The 18,599-nt window shown below is 47.9% G+C and overlaps 1 protein-coding gene across 4 annotated transcripts in view; it reads right to left on the bottom strand.

Moving 5' to 3' along the window:
* The window catches only part of ica1 (islet cell autoantigen 1), a 164,663-nt gene that overhangs the window by 12,857 nt on the left and 133,207 nt on the right, over positions 1 to 18,599 (bottom strand). Inside the window, exon 13 of one of the 4 annotated variants that reach the window (XM_068004052.1) lies at positions 11,904 to 11,988. The exons of the other annotated variants lie outside the window; for them this stretch is intronic. Within the exon in view, the coding sequence (XP_067860153.1) occupies positions 11,942 to 11,988 (47 nt within the window). The 3' untranslated portion in view covers positions 11,904 to 11,941. Of the gene's footprint in view, positions 1 to 11,903; positions 11,989 to 18,599 lie in introns of those variants that run through there. 4 annotated transcript variants of the gene reach the window in all.

Here is an 18,599-nt window from a genome sequence, read left to right as displayed (position 1 = left end):
CCTCTACACAAATAGGTTTTTTCTCTTGCAGATGAGGTGAAAAAGGTTTCCTTTTTTGAAAGATTTCATATCCTTTATTAAAGGTTTTTAAATTCAATCTTTGAAGATTTGTTGTGCTGCAATGTAATATGTATTGCAATGAAGCAAATGCTATAAATACACCTTTAGTTATCCATAACAACTGTATGACTTTTTACAGTATTGGGCCATCAAATTTTGGCCGGCTCAGATGCTGAGCCAGCCCACAGGTATGTCCGGGAGGTGTTCAGGCAAATACTTCTGCTTCTCCTGGCTCCATATCTCGGTAAGGTAAGAAAACTTACCCTCGGGCTTCTTCTATGGCCTCAGGCAGTCCCTTTAAGAATCGCTGGTTAGGCCGCAGCAGGGCCTGAAAACCCAGTCGGAGCTTGTGCAGCACAAGCTCCAACCAGTCTTAACAAATTTCCTGCAAAGGGGTGCAGGAGCCATGCTCATTTCAGGCAGGTGCCAGGGCTACCTAAAAAAAAGGTTTTGACAAATTTAGCAGCGGCTCGAATGTACGTGCAAATTAGATGTGGACCGTCAGTCTGCTAAAAATGTCACAGTTGCGCCCGTTCTATTCATGTAAAATGGGCACAACTATATTAAATTTAGGTCCCATAAGATTTGGTTAAAATCTAGTGAAGCATTTACACTACTAAATTAGTGTTCACTCGGAGAAAGGTGGTGCTTTAGCATTAATTCTCATACAAAGGTCATTTTAATCATAGCAAATAACTCAAAGACAGCCTGAAGTTAAAGGAATTCACAATCAATTTCTGATTCTTTCTGTGTTCACATACTTCCATCTAGTGATAAATAGACTGAGTAGACTGAGGTCATTAACTTGGAAAAATTCCAGTGCCTGAATTACACAACACCAGGCAAATGAAATTATGGGTTTTGATCTGCAATCAATAGTGAAATATAGTAAGAAAAAATTACTGTAACACAATAGTCCCTTTGTGATACTATACATCAGAAGCAAGACTAATCTTAACAAATTTCCCCCTTCTCCATTTAAAACAACAACAGGTCTTGGTACATAAAAACCAAGGAGGAAAATAATTAATTGAAGTAGTTTTTGGTCATGTCAAGTAAAGACATTCTAATTTTTTTATATTTATAAATCTGATGAACAAATTTGATAGTGAAGGAAATCCAATTTTGACATTCACAAGTCTGGACTCTTGATTATTTTACAATGAAGTCAATGATATAATTTCAGTTCTCACAAGAATTACATTTTTTATAAAGACATAATGGGTAAATTCTGTGTTCCCAGCAAACAGCCACCCTCGCAGGAAGTGTGGGTCAAAGAATTGGAACTACAGTGTTGTACCCCTATCTCTGACCAGTGCTGGGAGCGTGGGTCGAAGAACCAGGGCTACAGTGTTGTACCCCTATCTCTGACCAGCACTGGAAGAGTGGGTTCAAGGAATTTATTCTGTTGTTTATCTTACAATAATAGTTTCTAAATACATGAGGTAGAGCAGTAGAGCTCTCAATTACCCCATCATGGAGTGGTAATGTGCAGGTTAGCACTCATGACTCTCTACATAAGGGCCAGTGCTTCCCCCAGAGGGATGGGGGGAAAAAGTCAAATGTGGCCATCTGAGTACTCTCACCCATCTCCTCGTTTACAGAACTTCACTGGCAGAGGCCTGGGACGGTGCCACCTGGTGGCCCTGTGTTGGTGAATCATATGTAGTTTGGGACGACCCAAGAGGGAAGGAGAAAAGATACAAAACATTTCAAACATTTCAAATGTTTTGTCACAGTATCCTTCAACTGCTTTTAAATGTTGTTGTTTATATTTATGATGTAAGTCTGAGTATGGGTGTAAAGATGGCCAAAAATATGCATTTAAAAATATGGTCAACTGTCACAATCTTCTTCCTTTTGTTTTTGTTTCTCTAAATATTAATCTCTTTTCTCTTAATCAGCCTTAATATTATTCACAATTATTTTGTTCTTTGTAATGTTAACTTGACGGTTAACTTGATGTCAGATATAAAGACCCTGGAAATCTACAGTAGGGCATGGCTTGACATAACTGCTGAGATGCGCCTGCCGGAAAATTCTTGTGCTGACCCTGGGGGACTTTCTGAGGTTGGGGGAACCTCCCTTATTAGGCTGTCAATTGTGGGAGCCCGTGCTACTAGGGGCGTATATGGGGGGCCCACCTGCCGAAGAGGGTGGATAATCTGGTCAAGGAGTGCCTGGCTAGGGCTGGTCCAGGTTCCTTCCCTCAGAAAGCCTGCTACATAGCCTCAAGCGCAAGTGGGCAGGTTGCAGTTTAAAAAAAAATCCTGGCTTTTCTTTGAGGGTTCCCACATACACCGTTGGTTGGCCTAGAACACCATGGGGTAAATTTTAACATGGCGGGGGGGTTAATAGACGTGTGGGAAACCTGGAAAAACTTTCTGTGCATCGGCTCAAGCGATCGTGACTCAAATGAAGGTCCTTAAAGTGACTTTTGAGTTTGGTGTCTCCAAGCTGCACAGCGGGGGCACTGCGCACCCGAATGACGTGCTGGGAATTGGAGTATTTAAAGGACCATTGCGACCATGGATTTTGAGGGAGAAAGGAGTAATGTGAAAATATGGAATATCAAAGGACTAAGCCAGCACCCTAGTTTAACGACTCTTTGCTTGAGTTGCTACTGAGGAGCAGGAGGGACATACTATACCCGGCTGATCAGAGGAAGCGCCCTGTCTCTGCCACCAAGAAGCCCTGGCTCAAGGTGGCAGAGGAGCTGAGCAGCAGGAGCACTGTGGCAAGGTTGTGGGTGGTGCAGGAAGCGATTTAATGACCTGACCAGGTCAGGAAAAGTGAGTACAGTTACTGATTCACCTACACCCTGTGGCGCACATTACCGCCCCTCTCACTCTGTCCTGCCAAGCCTACTCCATCACATTTAAGACTCATTAGCAACTTACCTTCAATTTCTGTGCACTTTCTCATCTCCTCATTTATGAACCCACCACTCCCATTCACCCTAATCCTGATGCAATGTAATGAATCTGTCTGATACTCACCCTCTGATGCATCTCTTTCATTAGCAGCCTCACCCAAAGCAATGCATCCATCGGGTGACCACCTAATCATCACTCACGGTAGAGGAGTAGGACTGGAGGGGGAAGGCCCCACAAATAGTGCCCCTGACAGAGACAGAAGAGGTGTGGAGCTCAGCCACACCGTTGAATGCCTGGCTGTCTTAGATGGCGAGACTGGCACCCTGCCAATGGCTGGTGACAGAATTTTAACATCCTTCACACACATCATGAATTGATGTTATCAATGATTGACCTGTTGCACACCTCAGTATGCTCAATGCAAACTAACTTCTGTGATGGTTGTTATTATTGCTTTATGTTCTCTTCCAGGGCATTCAAAGATTGATAAGGAGGCACACACCATGGAAGAGGGAGATTCCTCCAAGGAGCTCCATTCCTTGATGGGCAATGCGTGGCCACCAGGCCCAGCCAGGAGCAGCTCTGCATAAAGGAGCATGCAGATGTCTGCGACCACCTGGGACTCAATCTCAGCCTGCGTAGGCATTGCTCCTCAGAGACGTCCAGGAAGCTCAGCTTCTGCCTGTAGACACTTTTAGGAGGGTAGTGCCTCCTGCGACCTTGGCCCCTCCATTGGTCCCCTCTCTCATCTTCTGTAGGTCCTTGTGGCGCACCTCTGTTTTGTGGACCTGCAACTTGTTATTTTGACGGGGTCCAAAATGGAGGTAAATATGTCTGAACACAAGAATTCTGAGTGTGAACAAAAAAAATCACCGTCTGAACACAAAGAACTCCCAGCCAAAGGTTTGTCTGAGAGAAATGATTGCCTTGCTGCAAAAACTCACCTTTTCTTCACATGTGTCAATCACTGGTTTAAATGAGGGCCCGCTGCAACTCGTCTCCATTTTCATGGCGTGTTTCAGAAGCCACGGGGGACACGTTCAGGGGAAGTTAAAATGGTTTATTCAGCTCAATACACAAAAAGTTAACAGGATTAAGTATTTTAAAGACCTAAATTGGCACTATAAATATCGTCCTCCCGGCTTTAAGTGCCGGCGGGACTTCCGGATGTCAGAAGCGTGCGCGCATTCAAATGCATCTGGGTCAAACCCAGAAGTAGGTGTGTTGGAGCCAGGATGCGGTCCCGCTCTAAAAACGGAGTATTTTTACTACCCACTAGCCCCCAACCCACCGTTCCACAAGCTCCAGGCCTCTTGGAGTGAAATAGGGAATCCTGATGTTGTCAGTCCGTGATCCCGCTTCTTCTTGCAGCAATGGCCATGTTTGGGGCGAGTACACCTGGGTTGTGCCCTAGCTTCTGACTCTTCCAGTGGACTCCACCAAAGTCATGGTTGGGGTATGCTGGAAGGGCCAGAGATTTGGGGGGCTAAAGTATAAATAAAATTATGGCCAATTTGGAAATACTTGCTTTCCTTGATGAGGAACAAATACATTAAAAATGAATTTAATCCCAAAATAAAACCACCGCTTTAGGTTGCTATTACTACTTCCAAGTTTTCAAGAAATTTTTCAAACTGAACTGAATTAATCTGGACTGGAAAGTCGTAAAGTGATGCTGATGGACCTACCCTACCCAATTTACATTTTTATTATTTTTTTCAATTTGACAAGTGTTAGATTGGTTATGAGTAACAAATGATGGGCACCTTCTAGGTTACACACAGAGGAGTAAGTATGGGAATTAGACTTGTCATTCCTAACGCATACTAAGTTGCCATCAGAACTGAAGAAGCATGCTGTTATAAAACATTCATGGATGCAGGCACAAAGGCTTTCAAATCTATTGTAAAGCCTCAGTATGGGAATTACATTTTGGAAACAATTATAGGAAAACAAAGAAAAATGAATGTTCGAAATATCAGAACAGTGCTGTTGTTAGAAAAGTGGATCATTTGTTCTCGGGAAGAATAGACTCTTGGAATATTAAAGAATAGATATATTATGCCCGGTATCCCAATCTTGCTATGTAACACACTTATGTAACTTGAGTTTCTCTGTGTCCATTCGGGGAAATAGAAGCCCATCCCTTCTATTTCCCCTTTTTTTCTTTTCTCTTTACCCCTCCTAGGCCCCTCTTTCCTATCTTCATACCTCCTTTCATTCCTCCCCTATTGGGTACTCTGCCCCTCCAAATCCCCACGCCAACCCTTCAGCATTCCTCGACCTTCCTACTTTCCTGCCACGTCCCAGGCTTGAATCCCTCTTCGATAAGCCTACAGCTTCCCTCTATGCCTCTCTTGGCATCCTCCAAGGGGCCCATCGAGGCACTCGTCGTTGTCTCGTTACAAGCAGCGACCCCAACTGTCCCATCCTACACTCTCAATGACTTTTCCGCCCAGCGCGCATGCTAGCGGCTAATCTTGCTAATCTCCTTCCCGGCCCACTCAACCCTCCCAGCGCTGGCCCTGTAGACTCTGCCAGCAGATCAGCTATCACTGCACCACTCCGCATCACCCTCCAGAATGTCCATTCACTTGCCATCCATGAGCTTACTGTGGATGATTGCATCGACATCATGGCCTTGATGGAAACTTGGCTGACGAGTGATGACACCATCCCCCTTAATAAAGCCTCCCCGTCTGACTATATCTTCCACCGCTAGCCCCGCCCAGTCCACCGTGGTGGCGGTGTGGCCCTTATCACCAAATCACACCTTGGTCTGTCCCCCTACTCCTCTGGCACCTTCTCTTCTTTTGAGCATCTCACAATGTTTCACGCCCCTCACCTCTCCTTTAAAATCCTTGTTCTCTTATCGTCCACCTAAGTACCGTGCCACATTTCTCACTGAGATTTCTTCACTGCTTTCCTCCCTCAGCCTCTGCACTGAGCAACTTCTCATCCTCGGTGATTTCAACCTCCATCTCAACTCATGCTCTCTTTCCTCTGAGTTCACTGCCCTTCTAGCCTCCCTTTATCTCTCCCCCACCCATATTCATGGTCACCTCCTCGACTTTGCCGTCTCACGTGGCCTCTCTACTCCCATTGTGTCAATCACAGATAAGGCCATCTCTGATCACTTCCTTCTTTCTCTCTCCACCCATATCCCCCTTCCAACCCTACTTCCTTCTGTATCTGCCCCTGGAAAAAAACTCTTCCCCCAAGTCACTTACAACAGCACTTCCAAATTCCCAACTGTCTAGCCTTTGGCCCTCCATTCACCACGACATTTCTGCAGCTACTGATCTGTTCACTCACACCCTCACCTCCACCTTTGATGCCCTTGTCCCCATTAAAACCATTACTCTCTCTCACCCTGGTCGTTCCTCCTTGTACGGCCCTCAATTCTGCTCCCTTAAGTCCAAGGGACGCAGACTTGAACATTTATGGCGGACAACCGGTTTAGCCATTCATCGCCAGATCTGGCTGGAACACATAAACCACTATTGGGTCCTGCTCTCCTCTGCCCAAAGTGCTCACTATTTCAGGGTCATCCTGGAATGCAAAGATAACCCCCAGCTTCTCTTCTCCACTACAAATCATCTTCTTAAACCCCTCTCCCCTGCCTCCTCCACCCTCACCTCCAACGAAAAGTGCGAGGAGCTCCTAGATTTGTCACTAAGATTGAGACAATCCGTTCAGTTGCCTCTGCCGCTTCCCTCCCTTCCCCTAGCCCACCAAGCCAAACTTCCCCTAAGGTTTCCCCCCTGCCCTAGCCATGAACTCGCATTTTTCTCTATTTTCTCTCCTATCTCCCCTCATGCCCTCTCCGAGCTCATCTTGACCATGAGCCCACCTTCTGCTCACTCAACCCTATTCCCACCAAACTGCTGACCACGTAACTTCCCTTCCTGGCCCCCATGTTAGCTGATATTATTAACGGTTCCCTCTTCTCATGTACTGTCCCTCGCCCCTTCAAATCTGCCGTCATCACTCCCCTCCTCAAAAAGCTACCCTTGACCCCTCTGTAATTGCAAACTATTGCCCCATCTCCAACTTCCCTTTCCTCTCCAAAGTCCTTGAATATATTGTTGCCTCCCAAATCCGTACCCATCTTTCCCGCAACTCCACGTTTGAATCCCTCTAATCAGATCACCATCCCTACCTTTCTACAGTCAGAAATGGGAATGTTCGCTGATGATTGCAGTGTTCAGTTCCATTCGCAACCCTTCAGATAATGAAGCAGTCCGTGCCCGCATGCAGCAAGACCTGCTCAACATCCAGGCTTGGGTTGATAAGTAGCAAGTAACATTCGTGCCAGACAAGTGCCAGGCAATGACTATCTCCAACAGAGAGAGTCTAACCACCTTCCCTTGACATTCAATGGCATTACCATCGCTGAATGCCCCACCATCAATATCCTGGGAGTCACCATTGACCAGAAACTTAACTGGACCAGCCACATAAATACTGTGGCTACAAGAGCAGGTCAGAGGCTGGGTATTCTGTGGCGAGTGACTCACCTCCTGACTCTCCAAAGATTTTCCACCATCTACAAGGCTAAAGTCAGGAGTGTGATGAAATACTCTCCATTTGCCTGGATGAGTGCAGCTCCAACAACACTCAAGAAGTTCGACACCATCCAGGACAAAGCAGCCTGCTTGATTGGCACCCCATCCACCACTCTAAATATTCACTGCATTGACCATGGGAGCACTGTGGCTGCAGTGTGTACCATCCACAGGATGCACTTTAACAACTCGCCAAGGCTTCTTCGACAGCATCTCCAAACCCGCGACCTCTACCACCTAGAAGGACAAGGACAGCAGGCACATGGGAACAACACCACCTGCACATTCCCCTCCAAGTCACACACCATCCCGACTCGGAAATATATTGCCGTTCCTCCATTGTCGATGGGTCAAAATCCTGGAAGTTCCTACCTAACAGCACTGTGGGAGAATCTTCACCACACGGACTGCAGCGGTTCAAGAAGGCGGCTCACCACCACCTTGTCAAGGGCAATTAGGGATGGGCAATAAATGCCTTGCCAGCGACGCCCACATCCCATGAACGAATAAAAAAGCCACAATACGGAAACAGCCCTTATCCTATGTCGACCTTTCTGCAGCTTTTGACATGGTTCACTACACCATTCTCCTCCAATGCCTCGTCTTCGTCGACCAATTGGGTGGGACTTTTTTTTTTATATTCGTTCATGGGATGTGGGCGTCGCTGACGAGGCCAGCATTTATTGCCCATCCCTAATTGCCCTCGAGAAGGTGGTGGTGAGCCGCCTTCTTGAACCGCTGCAGTCCGTGTGGTGACGGTTCTCCCACATTGCTGTTAGGAAGGGAGTTCCAGGATTTTGACCCAGCGACAATGAAGGAACGGCGATATATTTCCAAGTCGGGATGGTGTGTGACTTGGTGGGGAACGTGCAGGTGGTGTTGTTCCCATGCGCCTGCTGCTCTTGTCCTTCTAGGTGGTAGAGGTCGCGGGTTTGGGAGGTGCTGTCGAAGAAGCCTTGGCGAGTTGCTGCAGTGCATCCTGTGGATGGTGCACACTGCAGCCACAGTGCGCCGGTGGTGAAGGGAGTGAATGTTTAGGGTGGTGGATGGGGTGCCAATCAAGCGGGCTGCTTTATCTTGGATGGTGTCGAGCTTCTTGAGTGTTGTTGGAGCTGCACTCATCCAGGCAAGTGGAGAGTATTCCATCACACTCCTGACTTGTGCCTTGTAGATGGTGGAAAGGCTTTGGGGAGTCAGGAGGTGAGTCACTCGCCGCAGAATACCCAGCCTCTGACCTGCTCTCGTAGCCACAGTATTTATATGGCTGGTCCAGTTCAGTTTCTGGTCAATGGTGACCCCCAGGATGTTGATGGTGGGGGATTCGGCGATGGTAATGCCGTTGAATGTCAAGGGGAGGTGGTTAGACTCTCTCTTGTTGGAGATGGTCATTGCCTGGCACTTATCTGGCGCGAATGTTACTTGCCACTTATGAGCCCAAGCCTGGATGTTGTCCAGGTCTTGCTGCATGCGGGCTCGGACTGCTTCATTATCTGAAGGGTTGCGAATGGAACTGAACACTGTGCAGTCATCAGCGAACATCCCCATTTCTGACCTTATGATGGAGGGAAGGTCATTGATGAAGCAGCTGAAGATGGTTGGGCCTAGGACACTGCCCTGAGGAACTCCTGCAGCAATGCCCTGGGGCTGAGATGATTGGCCTCCAACAACCACTACCATCTTCCTTTGTGCTAGGTATGACTCCAGCCACTGGAGAGTTTTCCCCCTGATTCCCATGGACTTCAATTTTACTCGGGCTCCTTGGTGCCACACTCGGTCAAATGCTGCCTTGATGTCAAGGGCAGTCACTCTCACCTCACCTCTGGAATTCAGCTCTTTTGTCCATGTTTGGACCAAGGCTGTAATGAGGTCTGGAGCCGAGTGGTCCTGGCGGAACCCAAACTGAGCATCGGTGAGCAGGTTATTGGTGAGTAAGTGCCGCTTGATAGCACTGTCGACAACACCTTCCATCACTTTGCTGATGATTGAGAGTAGACTGATGGGGCGGTAATTGGCCGGATTGGATTTGTCCTGCTTTTTGTGGACAGGACATACCTGGGCAATTTTCCACATTGTCGGGTAGATGCCAGTGTTGTAGCTGTACTGGAACAGCTTGGCTAGAGGCGCAGCTAGTTCTGGAGCACAAGTCTTCAGCACTACAGCTGGGATGTTGTCGGGGCCCATAGCCTTTGCTGTATCCAGTGCACTCAGCTGTTTCTTGATATCACGTGGAGTGAATCGAATTGGCCGAAGACTGGCTTCCGTGATGGTGGGGATATCGGGAGGAGGCTGAGATGGATCATCCACTCGGCACTTCTGGCTGAAGATGGTTGCAAACGCTTCAGCCTTGTCTTTTGCACTCACGTGCTGGACTCCACCATCATTGAGAATGGGGATGTTTGCAGAGCCTCCTCCTCCCGTTAGTTGTTTAATTGTCCACCACCACTGCACTTGGCTAGTTCCATTCCTATCTATTCAGTCGAATACAGAGGATCACCTTCAATGGCTTCTCGTCCCGCTCCTGCACCGTTATCTCTAGAGTTTCATCTACATGCTGTCCCTTGACGACATCAGCCGAAAATACGTCAGATTCCACATGTACGCTGACAACACCCAGCTCTACCTCACCACCATCTCTCTCGGCCCCTCCACTGTCTCTCATTTGTCACACTGCTTGTCCGACATCCAATACCGGATGAGCAAAAATTCCCTCCAACTAAATATTGGGAAGACTGAAGCCATTTCCTTTGGTCTCCACCAATTCCATCCCTCTCCCTGGCTACTGTCTGATCCAGATCGTTCGCAAACTTGGCGTCCTATTTGACCCTGAGATGAGCTTCTGACCACATATCCGGTCCATCACCAAGCCCACCTACTTCCACCTCCCTAACATCGACCTTCTCCGCCCCTGCCTCAGCTCATCTACTGCTGAAACCCTCATCCATGCCTTTGTACCTCTAGACTCGACTATTCCAATGCTCTCCTGGCTGGCCTCCCAGCTTCCACCCTCCATAAACTTGAACTCATCCAAAATTCTGCTGCCTGTATCCTAACTCGCACCATGTCCGTTCTCCCATCACCCCTGTGCTCGCTGACCTACATTGGCTCCCTGTCCGGGAATGCCTCAATTTTAAAATTCTCTTCCTTGTTTTCAAATGCCTCAATGGCCTCACCCCTCCCTATCTCTGTAACCTCCTCCAGCCCTACAACCCTCCGAGATCTCTGCGCTCCTCCAATTCTTGCCTCCAGCGCAGCCCCGATTTTAATCGCTCCACCATTGGCGGCAGTGCCTTCAGTTGCCTCGGTCCTAAGCTCAGGAAATGCCTCCCTAAACCTCTCCACCTCTCTAACTCGCTCTCCTCCTTCAAGATGCTCCTTTAAACCTACCTCTTTGACCAAGCTTTTGGTCATCTCTCCTAATATCTCCTTATATGGCTCGGTGTCAAATTTTGTTTAATAATGCTCCTGTGAAGCGCCTTGGGACGTTTTACTACATTAAAGGTGCTATATAAATGCAAGTTTTGTTGTATATATATGGTCTTAAAGCCAGCACTGGTAGCTGTTTAGAGAAAGATAAAGTCATCTACAAATGGACAAGTGACTGAATTGGTTGCAAGAGTATATGAAGTCCTATTCTTATGTCAGTAGAAATGGGTGCGAGCTTCATTATATTATAACAACATGGAAGCGATGTTGATACAACTTCAATGTTTTTTTCTGGCCATTATGCCAAAGTAGTGTTACTTTCTGATCTCAACAATATAAAATCAGCATCTAAGGCTGTTCAGGATCGGCTTCAGATGAAAGTTTATTTAACGAGCATAATAAGAAGATTCAGTTAAGTCTTAAGGCCATTTCTGCACTGAATCTTTTTTTTTGTTGAATTTTCTGTTTCTTTTCCCTGCTGCCAGTTAGGCTTTCTTGAGCCTTTGTTGCATTTGTTCCGCTGCTTCTTCTCCCCCTACAGCTCCATTAGTGCCACCAATGGGTTTCCCAGTGAGAATGTTATATGTGTGAACTTTTTAGAAGAGGATGAGGAAGACCAGCAGAGAGATGCCAGATCGATCAGGCTGCACTAGAGGTTCTGTGTGGCATCCTCACACCCACATTTATAGACAGAAGTGCATGTACTTCACTTTGGCAGAGGATTAGTGCATGTGGAGGCTCCAACTGTCGAGGTAGGTTGTGACAGCAGACCCAATGACACAGATAACATATGTGAAAGCCTGACTAACTGTAATGTTGGATGGTTGATTGCAAGCACCCCAATCGCAGTATTCCATGTTTTCACTGATACTGCATAAAATAAGGCATGCAGGGCGGTCAACAGCCAACATACCCTGATTGGCCACATACGTCAAGATATCGCCAACCATATCTGCAGGCACTGTCGCACCTTCCTGGCAATGACGGTGGGGGACTGTCTTCACAGGCTCTGAGTCAGCAGAGAGCCAGATGCAGAACTGTGTGATCTGCCACAAGGACACCTGTATGGAATATTAAAGGGAGTGTGATTAGACCAGGTGGCTCAAGCATGAATGATCGATTGAATGGCCCATTTCTATGCTGCAACATTCCATGATTCTATACCTATGCTGTCATGTGAATAAAAATCACTGAACATCATGCTGGAGAACGAATGGTGTCTATGGGACCTGTATTTCATTGGGAGTCACCCCCTTCAGAGGAAGAGGGTAAAACAGAGAGAATCGGAAGGGAAATTGGAGCAGAGAAAACAGCAAAACATTTAATGATGGATAGATACACTAAAAATAGATGTTAAACTGAAAAAAATGCAATAATTACAACTGAAAACATGGTAGAGAAAAAAGAATGTTGGGTAACATCAAAATGTTAGCACCATATTCTTAGTTCTATTAAAAACACTAGTGAGTAGCAAGAATCAGAAAAGCCTGTGTTGACCTAGATTTCATACCCTACAGGAAAAATAGAACATCAATAAACATGGCACGCCTCTGCCAAACCACAGCAACAATTATAACCCCAAAGCAAAAAGAGAAATGTGTAATTAAAAAGTTATATTATAAATTAAGGTTTCGCATGAAGTAATTTAATAATGCTATTTACTTATACATTACTTCATGAAATGAAGTAGTAATGCTGCTATTACTTGGGAAAATTAGATTGTTTTGTTCTTTTTCATCAACCTTCAGACTATTATCAGGATTTTGACTTACTTTACCTTTCACTTGTGCCAGAACTGGCTGATTTTTATTCAGTATTGAGACATTAGCTACTGTCACTTCTTTGGTAGATGTGTTAAAGGTGCTATATAAATGAAAGTTAGATGGTTTGTTCTTTGATCAATAGTAATTTCAGCTTTGTTAACAACAATATTCCAGTTCTCTGCTTTATGAATTGGAACAACTTCTTAGAACAACTTTTGTCTTAAAAGACACGAGCTTAGCTGATCTCTTCTAATGCTATCCTTTCATAGCCTGACAAAGTGTTCCTAACTATAAATCCTTATATATTACAGGGGCCTGATTTTAGCAGGCCTGCGGGTTTCCGGCGGGTTGGGTTTCGGGAGCGTGGCCTCCGCGCCCGGTGAAATTAGTGGTTTTCCTGCTCCTCCGGGGTCCGCGCTGCTGGTCTGCGCGTCGGGCGGGCTGCGCATGCGCAGTACGATCTGTCAGCTGGAGGCTCTCTAGTTAAAGGGGCAGTCCTCCACTGACAGATGCTGCAACCAATGGAACAAATTACAGCATGGAGCAGCCCAGGGGGAAGGCTGCTCCCAGTTTAATGATGCTTCACCCCAGGTATGGGGTGAGGAGGAGGGTGGGGACAGAGATCTTCCACCCGGCGGGCGGGAGGAAGCGGCCTGCCTCTGCCACCAAGAAGGCCTGGCTCGAGGTGGCAGAGGGGGTCACCTGCGCCACCAACATATCGCCCACCTGCATACAGTGCAGGAGGCGCTCCAATGACCGCAGTAGGTCAGCCACAGTGAGAACACGTAGTCTTTCCCCTACACTCCGTCTGCCACAACACTGCCCCCACCCCACATCTCCTTCGGCACCGCCAACACTACTCTGTCACATCACCCCTCATACCCACTCAAACCCCATCCTCATCTTACCTGCACCTACTCACCTCGCCAGTACTCACCCCGCCATTAACACGCAACCCAATCCTCATACAATCTCATGGCTCTATCCAATACTCACCCTCTCGTGCATCTCCCTCACGGCCAGCCTCACTCAACCTGCCACCACCTGTGCTGCAGCCACAGGGCATGCATCACATATGTGCAGTAGGCAGCGGAAGGCAAACGTGTCGTGAGCATGAAGGGGATGCACAAGGGTGTCTGAGGGTTTGCCATGGGTGTTACCTATATTGAATTTCAGAGCAACAAACATCACACATTATATTGGCACCACCACTGCCATGTCTCCGCGAATCCTGTCTGTTGTGTCCAATAATGCCCGCTCCTGGGTATCACTATGAGGACCCACCACTGATGCCACCCATTGTGTTACTGCAGAGTGGGTGTAGGTGTATTTGCAGGGCTGTTCCGCGCAGACGACTGAGAGACATCGGCGGTGTACCCGGCTGCACCCTGGAAGGATGCGGAGGAGAAGTTGTGGAGGGCAGTGGTGACTTTGGCAGCGACAGGTAAGCAGATGGTGCTGGGGCCAGCCAGGAGCAGCTCGGCATGAAAGATACTGCAGATCTCCACGACTACATGTCGAGTGAATCTGCGCCTCCGTGTGCCCTGCTGCTCGGAGAGGTCCGGGGAGCTGCGCCTCGGTCTGTGGACCCTGTGGCGAGGGTAGTGCCCTCTGCGACGCGTCTCTCTCTGCGGTAGCCCTCCCTCCTGCTGTACAGGTGGATGTGTCACAGCACTCTGTTGTGGAGCTCCACGTGTCAGAAGTGGACTGCGTGGATGGCGAGGCTGGTGATGCTGTTCGCCCTCCGAGGAGGTCATGACTGCAGCTACGGCGGCCCCCATCCGCAATATGTACATCTGAGGGGGTTCGCAAGGTAGGCACATGTCTCCGGACCCCGGGGTGAGTGTGCAGGTTGGTGACTTTGACCGTCCGGTGGGGGGTGGTGGAGGCCACACTTTGTCCCAAGTGACAGAGCGGCCTCCTGCAATGGGTGAGGGTCTCCCCGCCCCCCCCACCTGTCAAATGGACCTTTGCAGCTGCCACAGGCTGACGGCTGCAACACGTCCAGTTCAACTAGGACTGTTTCCCCCAGTGTGTGAAATAGTCCCATGTTTCTCCAAAATCACACACAGTCCCTTAATCAGGTCAGTTAATGACCTGAACAAGCGAAATAAAATAACCTCAAGTGGCATCCCGCTGGCTTTAATTGCCTGCGGGATTCCCACCAGCGGGGGCCACGCACGCACCCCCGCACGTCATCGGGGAACCCGGAAGTGGGCGGGGCCGTGGCGCGATCCGGTCACGTGCCTGGATATCGGGATTTTCGGGGCCCCCCCGCTGGAAACCCACAGGAAACCCGACAGTAAAATCGAGCCCCAGGTGTCAGATGCCCTAATTTAGTTTTATTAAATGAAACCAATGGGTACGCATCAGTTATAGTTTCACAACAAAGAGCATATGATAAATTGAAACAGAAAGATTTGAATGATAAAAACTGTTTAGAAAACCAAACAGACAACTCGGGCCCGATATTACCATGGTGGCCGGTTCGCAGCGGGGGGTCGATTGGGCGAATGGGTAACGTGCCCGGTGAAATCAGTCTGCTCCGCGCGCAATCGCAGGCTGATTGGATCCACTTACCTGTTCTTCCAGGTTCCCCGCTGCTAAGCTGCACGGCGGGTGGACTGTGCATGCGCAGTAAGGTCTGTCAACTGGAGGAGCTCTATTTAAAGGGGCAGTCCTCCACTGACTGATGCTGCAGGAAATAGGAAAAATTACAGCATGGAGCAGCCCAGGGGGAAGGCTGCTCCCAGGTTTAATGATGCCTCACTCCAGCTCTTATTGGATGGGGTGAGGAGGAGGGGGAGGACAGAGATCTTCCCCCCGGCGGGCGGGAGGAAGCGGCCTGCCTCTGCCACCAAGAAGGCCTGGCTCAAGGTGGCAGAGGAGGTCACCTGCACCACCAACACCTGCATACAGTGCAGGAGGCGCTGCAATGACCTAAGTAGGTCAGCCAAAGTGAGTACACATACTCATTCCCCTACACTCCGTCTGCCACATCACTGCCCCCACCCCACATCTCCTTCTGCACTGCCAACACTACTCTGTCACATCACCCCTCACACCCACTCAAACCTCATCCTCATCTTACCTGCACTTACTCACCTCGCCAGTACTCATCCCACCACTACCACTCAACCCAATCCTCATACAATCTCATGGCTCTATCTCATACTCACCCTCTCGTGCATCTCTTTCACGGTCAGCCTCACTCAACCTGCCACTACCTGTGCTGCAGCCACAGGGCACGCATCACATATGTGCAGTAGGAAGCGTAAGGCAAATGTGTCGTGAGCATGAAGGGGATGCACAAGGGTGTTTGAGGGTTTGTCATGGTTTTTACTTATATTTAATTTCTGAGCAACTCACATTACATATTATATTGGCACCACTACTGTCACGTCTTTGCGTATCTTGTCTGGTTTGTGCAATAATGCCCTTTTGCTGAGGATCACAATGAAGACCCACAACTGATGCCACCCATTGTGTCACTGCAGAGTGGGTGTAGGTGTATTTGCAGGGCTCTTTTGTGCAGACGACTGAGAGACGTCGGCGATGTCCCCGGTGGCACCCTGGAAGGATGCAGAGGAGAAGTTGTTGAGGGCAGTGGTGACTTTGACAGCGACAGGTAAGAAGATGGTGCTCGGGCCAGCCGGGAGCAGCTCGGCATGAAGGAGACTGCAGATGTCCATGACTACATGTCAAGTGACTCTGAGCCTCCGTGTGCACTGCTGCTCAGAGTGGTCCAGGAAGCTGAGCCTCCGTCTGTGTACCCTGTGGCGAGGGTAGTGCCCTCTGCGACTGCCCTCCCTCCTGTTGTGCAGGTGGATGTGTCACAGCACTATGTTGTGGAGCTCCAAGTGTCAGAGGTAGACGGCATGGCCAGCAAGGCTGGTGATGCTGTTCGCCCTCCGAGGAAGTCATGACTGCAGCTACAGCGGCCCCCATCCGGAAGATGTACATCTGAGGGGGTCCACAAGGTAGGTACATGTGTCTGGACACCGGGGTAAGTGTGCAAGTTGGTGAATTTTGTCATTAGGAGGATGGTGGTGGAGGCCAAACTTTGTCCAAAGTGACAGAGTGGCCTCCTGCAATGAGTGAGGGTCTCCCCCACCCCCCCCCCAACCTGTCAAATGGACCTTTGCAGCTGCCACAGGCTGATGGCTGCAACACGTCCATTTGAACTGGGAGTGTTTCCCCCAGTACGGGAAACAGTCCCAGTCAGTTGCAAAATCCCACCCCTGCTAAAATAACAGGTCAATCAGGTCTGTAAACAACCTGAAATACCTGTTCAATTATTTCAAGTGGCACCCCACCGGCTTTAATTGCCGGCGGGAGTCTCACATGCGGGGGCTGCGCGCGCATGTCAGCGCATCAATGGGGAGCCCGGAAATGGGGCGGGTTGGAGCCAGGCTCCCGACCCGCCCCGGGAATCCCCAATTTTTGTAGCCCCCCCTGCCACGAACGTACCCGATCGCAGGTGCTGAAATCGAGCCCCTCAGTTCTATTTTCTGTTGGATTATCTCAGAAAAAAGACTAGATTTCCCATTGGAGTTACATTGACTCCTCGGTGTAACTCCAGTGGAACGCAGCAGAAACTTCAAGAGCAGCCCCGCCGGCTCCCTGCTTGACGCTGCCACTTCTAGCACTTTTTGGCAGAAGTGGTGTTGTGCATATAATATGTCCAACAACAACTTGCGATTATATAGCACCTTTAACGGAGTAAAGCATCCCAAGGCACTTCACAGTAACACTGTCCACCAAATATAAGGTGGGTATAATTACATGCCAATGATGTATTTCCTGTCATTTGCACTTTAGCAATGTAGGATACGAGGGCCTCTTGTTTGCTCCTAACTGCCAGCATTGCTATGGGTGGCAGATTTTAAAAATTAAAGTGTTGGAAGGATCACGCAATCAATTGCCAGGCAACTGATTGCACAGGTTGTGGTGCTTTTTTTCAAAATATTAAAAAAAATCCCACTTTTTTGGGTAGCACAGAGGTTGTCGGAGATGCAATACTGTGACAGGTCTCAATTTTACCAATAACGAGTTCAAGCTGAGGGTGACAATGAAATAATTAGTTACAACAGTAGTTTGAGAATAGCAACTAAATCTTTCAGTCAATAACTTTTGGGACCATGACTTGAATTCATGACAGCAAATCATGATGTTCATTATAGCTCAGTAACAGTTTTATAGCTCAGTAAAATTTTACTGAATAAAAACTGTCTTCCTGACATTAACAAGCTTGGTTTGCTATCAGAATCTTGCAACACACTCCTTTTTACCTTTCACATGATGGAAAGTCATAGCTAAACTTAGCAGTCATAATAATCAAGTGCTTTATGCATGTTATCTGAACCCCTGAGATAAGTTTTCTTACCACCATGGTGGACAATAGGCTGTTGTACATATCTGAAGCCACAACCAGAAATGAAAAAAGTGTTTTTTTATAAATAACCCAGCAGTTGGATACTCGCAACATAATATCTAAACTCCAATGCCACAACATGATTGGGAAGGGAATTCCTCAATCTTTTGCCCAGAAACAGGATTTGTTGGGGCAAGAGTTTTTTTTTCTTTCACAAGACTTCTGCAGGGATCACAGATGACTTACAGGCATTGGGAAAATAAATCAATTTGTACCTCTACATAACAGAGATTGAATGTGGGTCACTTCCTCTTCCTCACAAAGAAATGGACACACAATAGACTGGAAGAGTTTTGATCCTGGTTTCCAACTGCTGGGTTTTTAAAAAAACTCATCTCAGGGGTTCAGATAACACACATAAAGCACTTGATCATGAAATTACCAAATCAACTGAGCAGAGATTAAAATAATAATCATCAGCTCCTGTCCCAAGGAATGGATAGGTGAAATAGACTCTTGAAAGAACTGTTAATGT

Source organism: Heptranchias perlo, chromosome 2 (genome assembly GCF_035084215.1).
Source record: "Heptranchias perlo isolate sHepPer1 chromosome 2, sHepPer1.hap1, whole genome shotgun sequence".
Taxonomy (NCBI): Eukaryota; Metazoa; Chordata; class Chondrichthyes; order Hexanchiformes; family Hexanchidae; genus Heptranchias; species Heptranchias perlo.
This window is presented reverse-complemented; position numbering and strand designations above follow the sequence as displayed.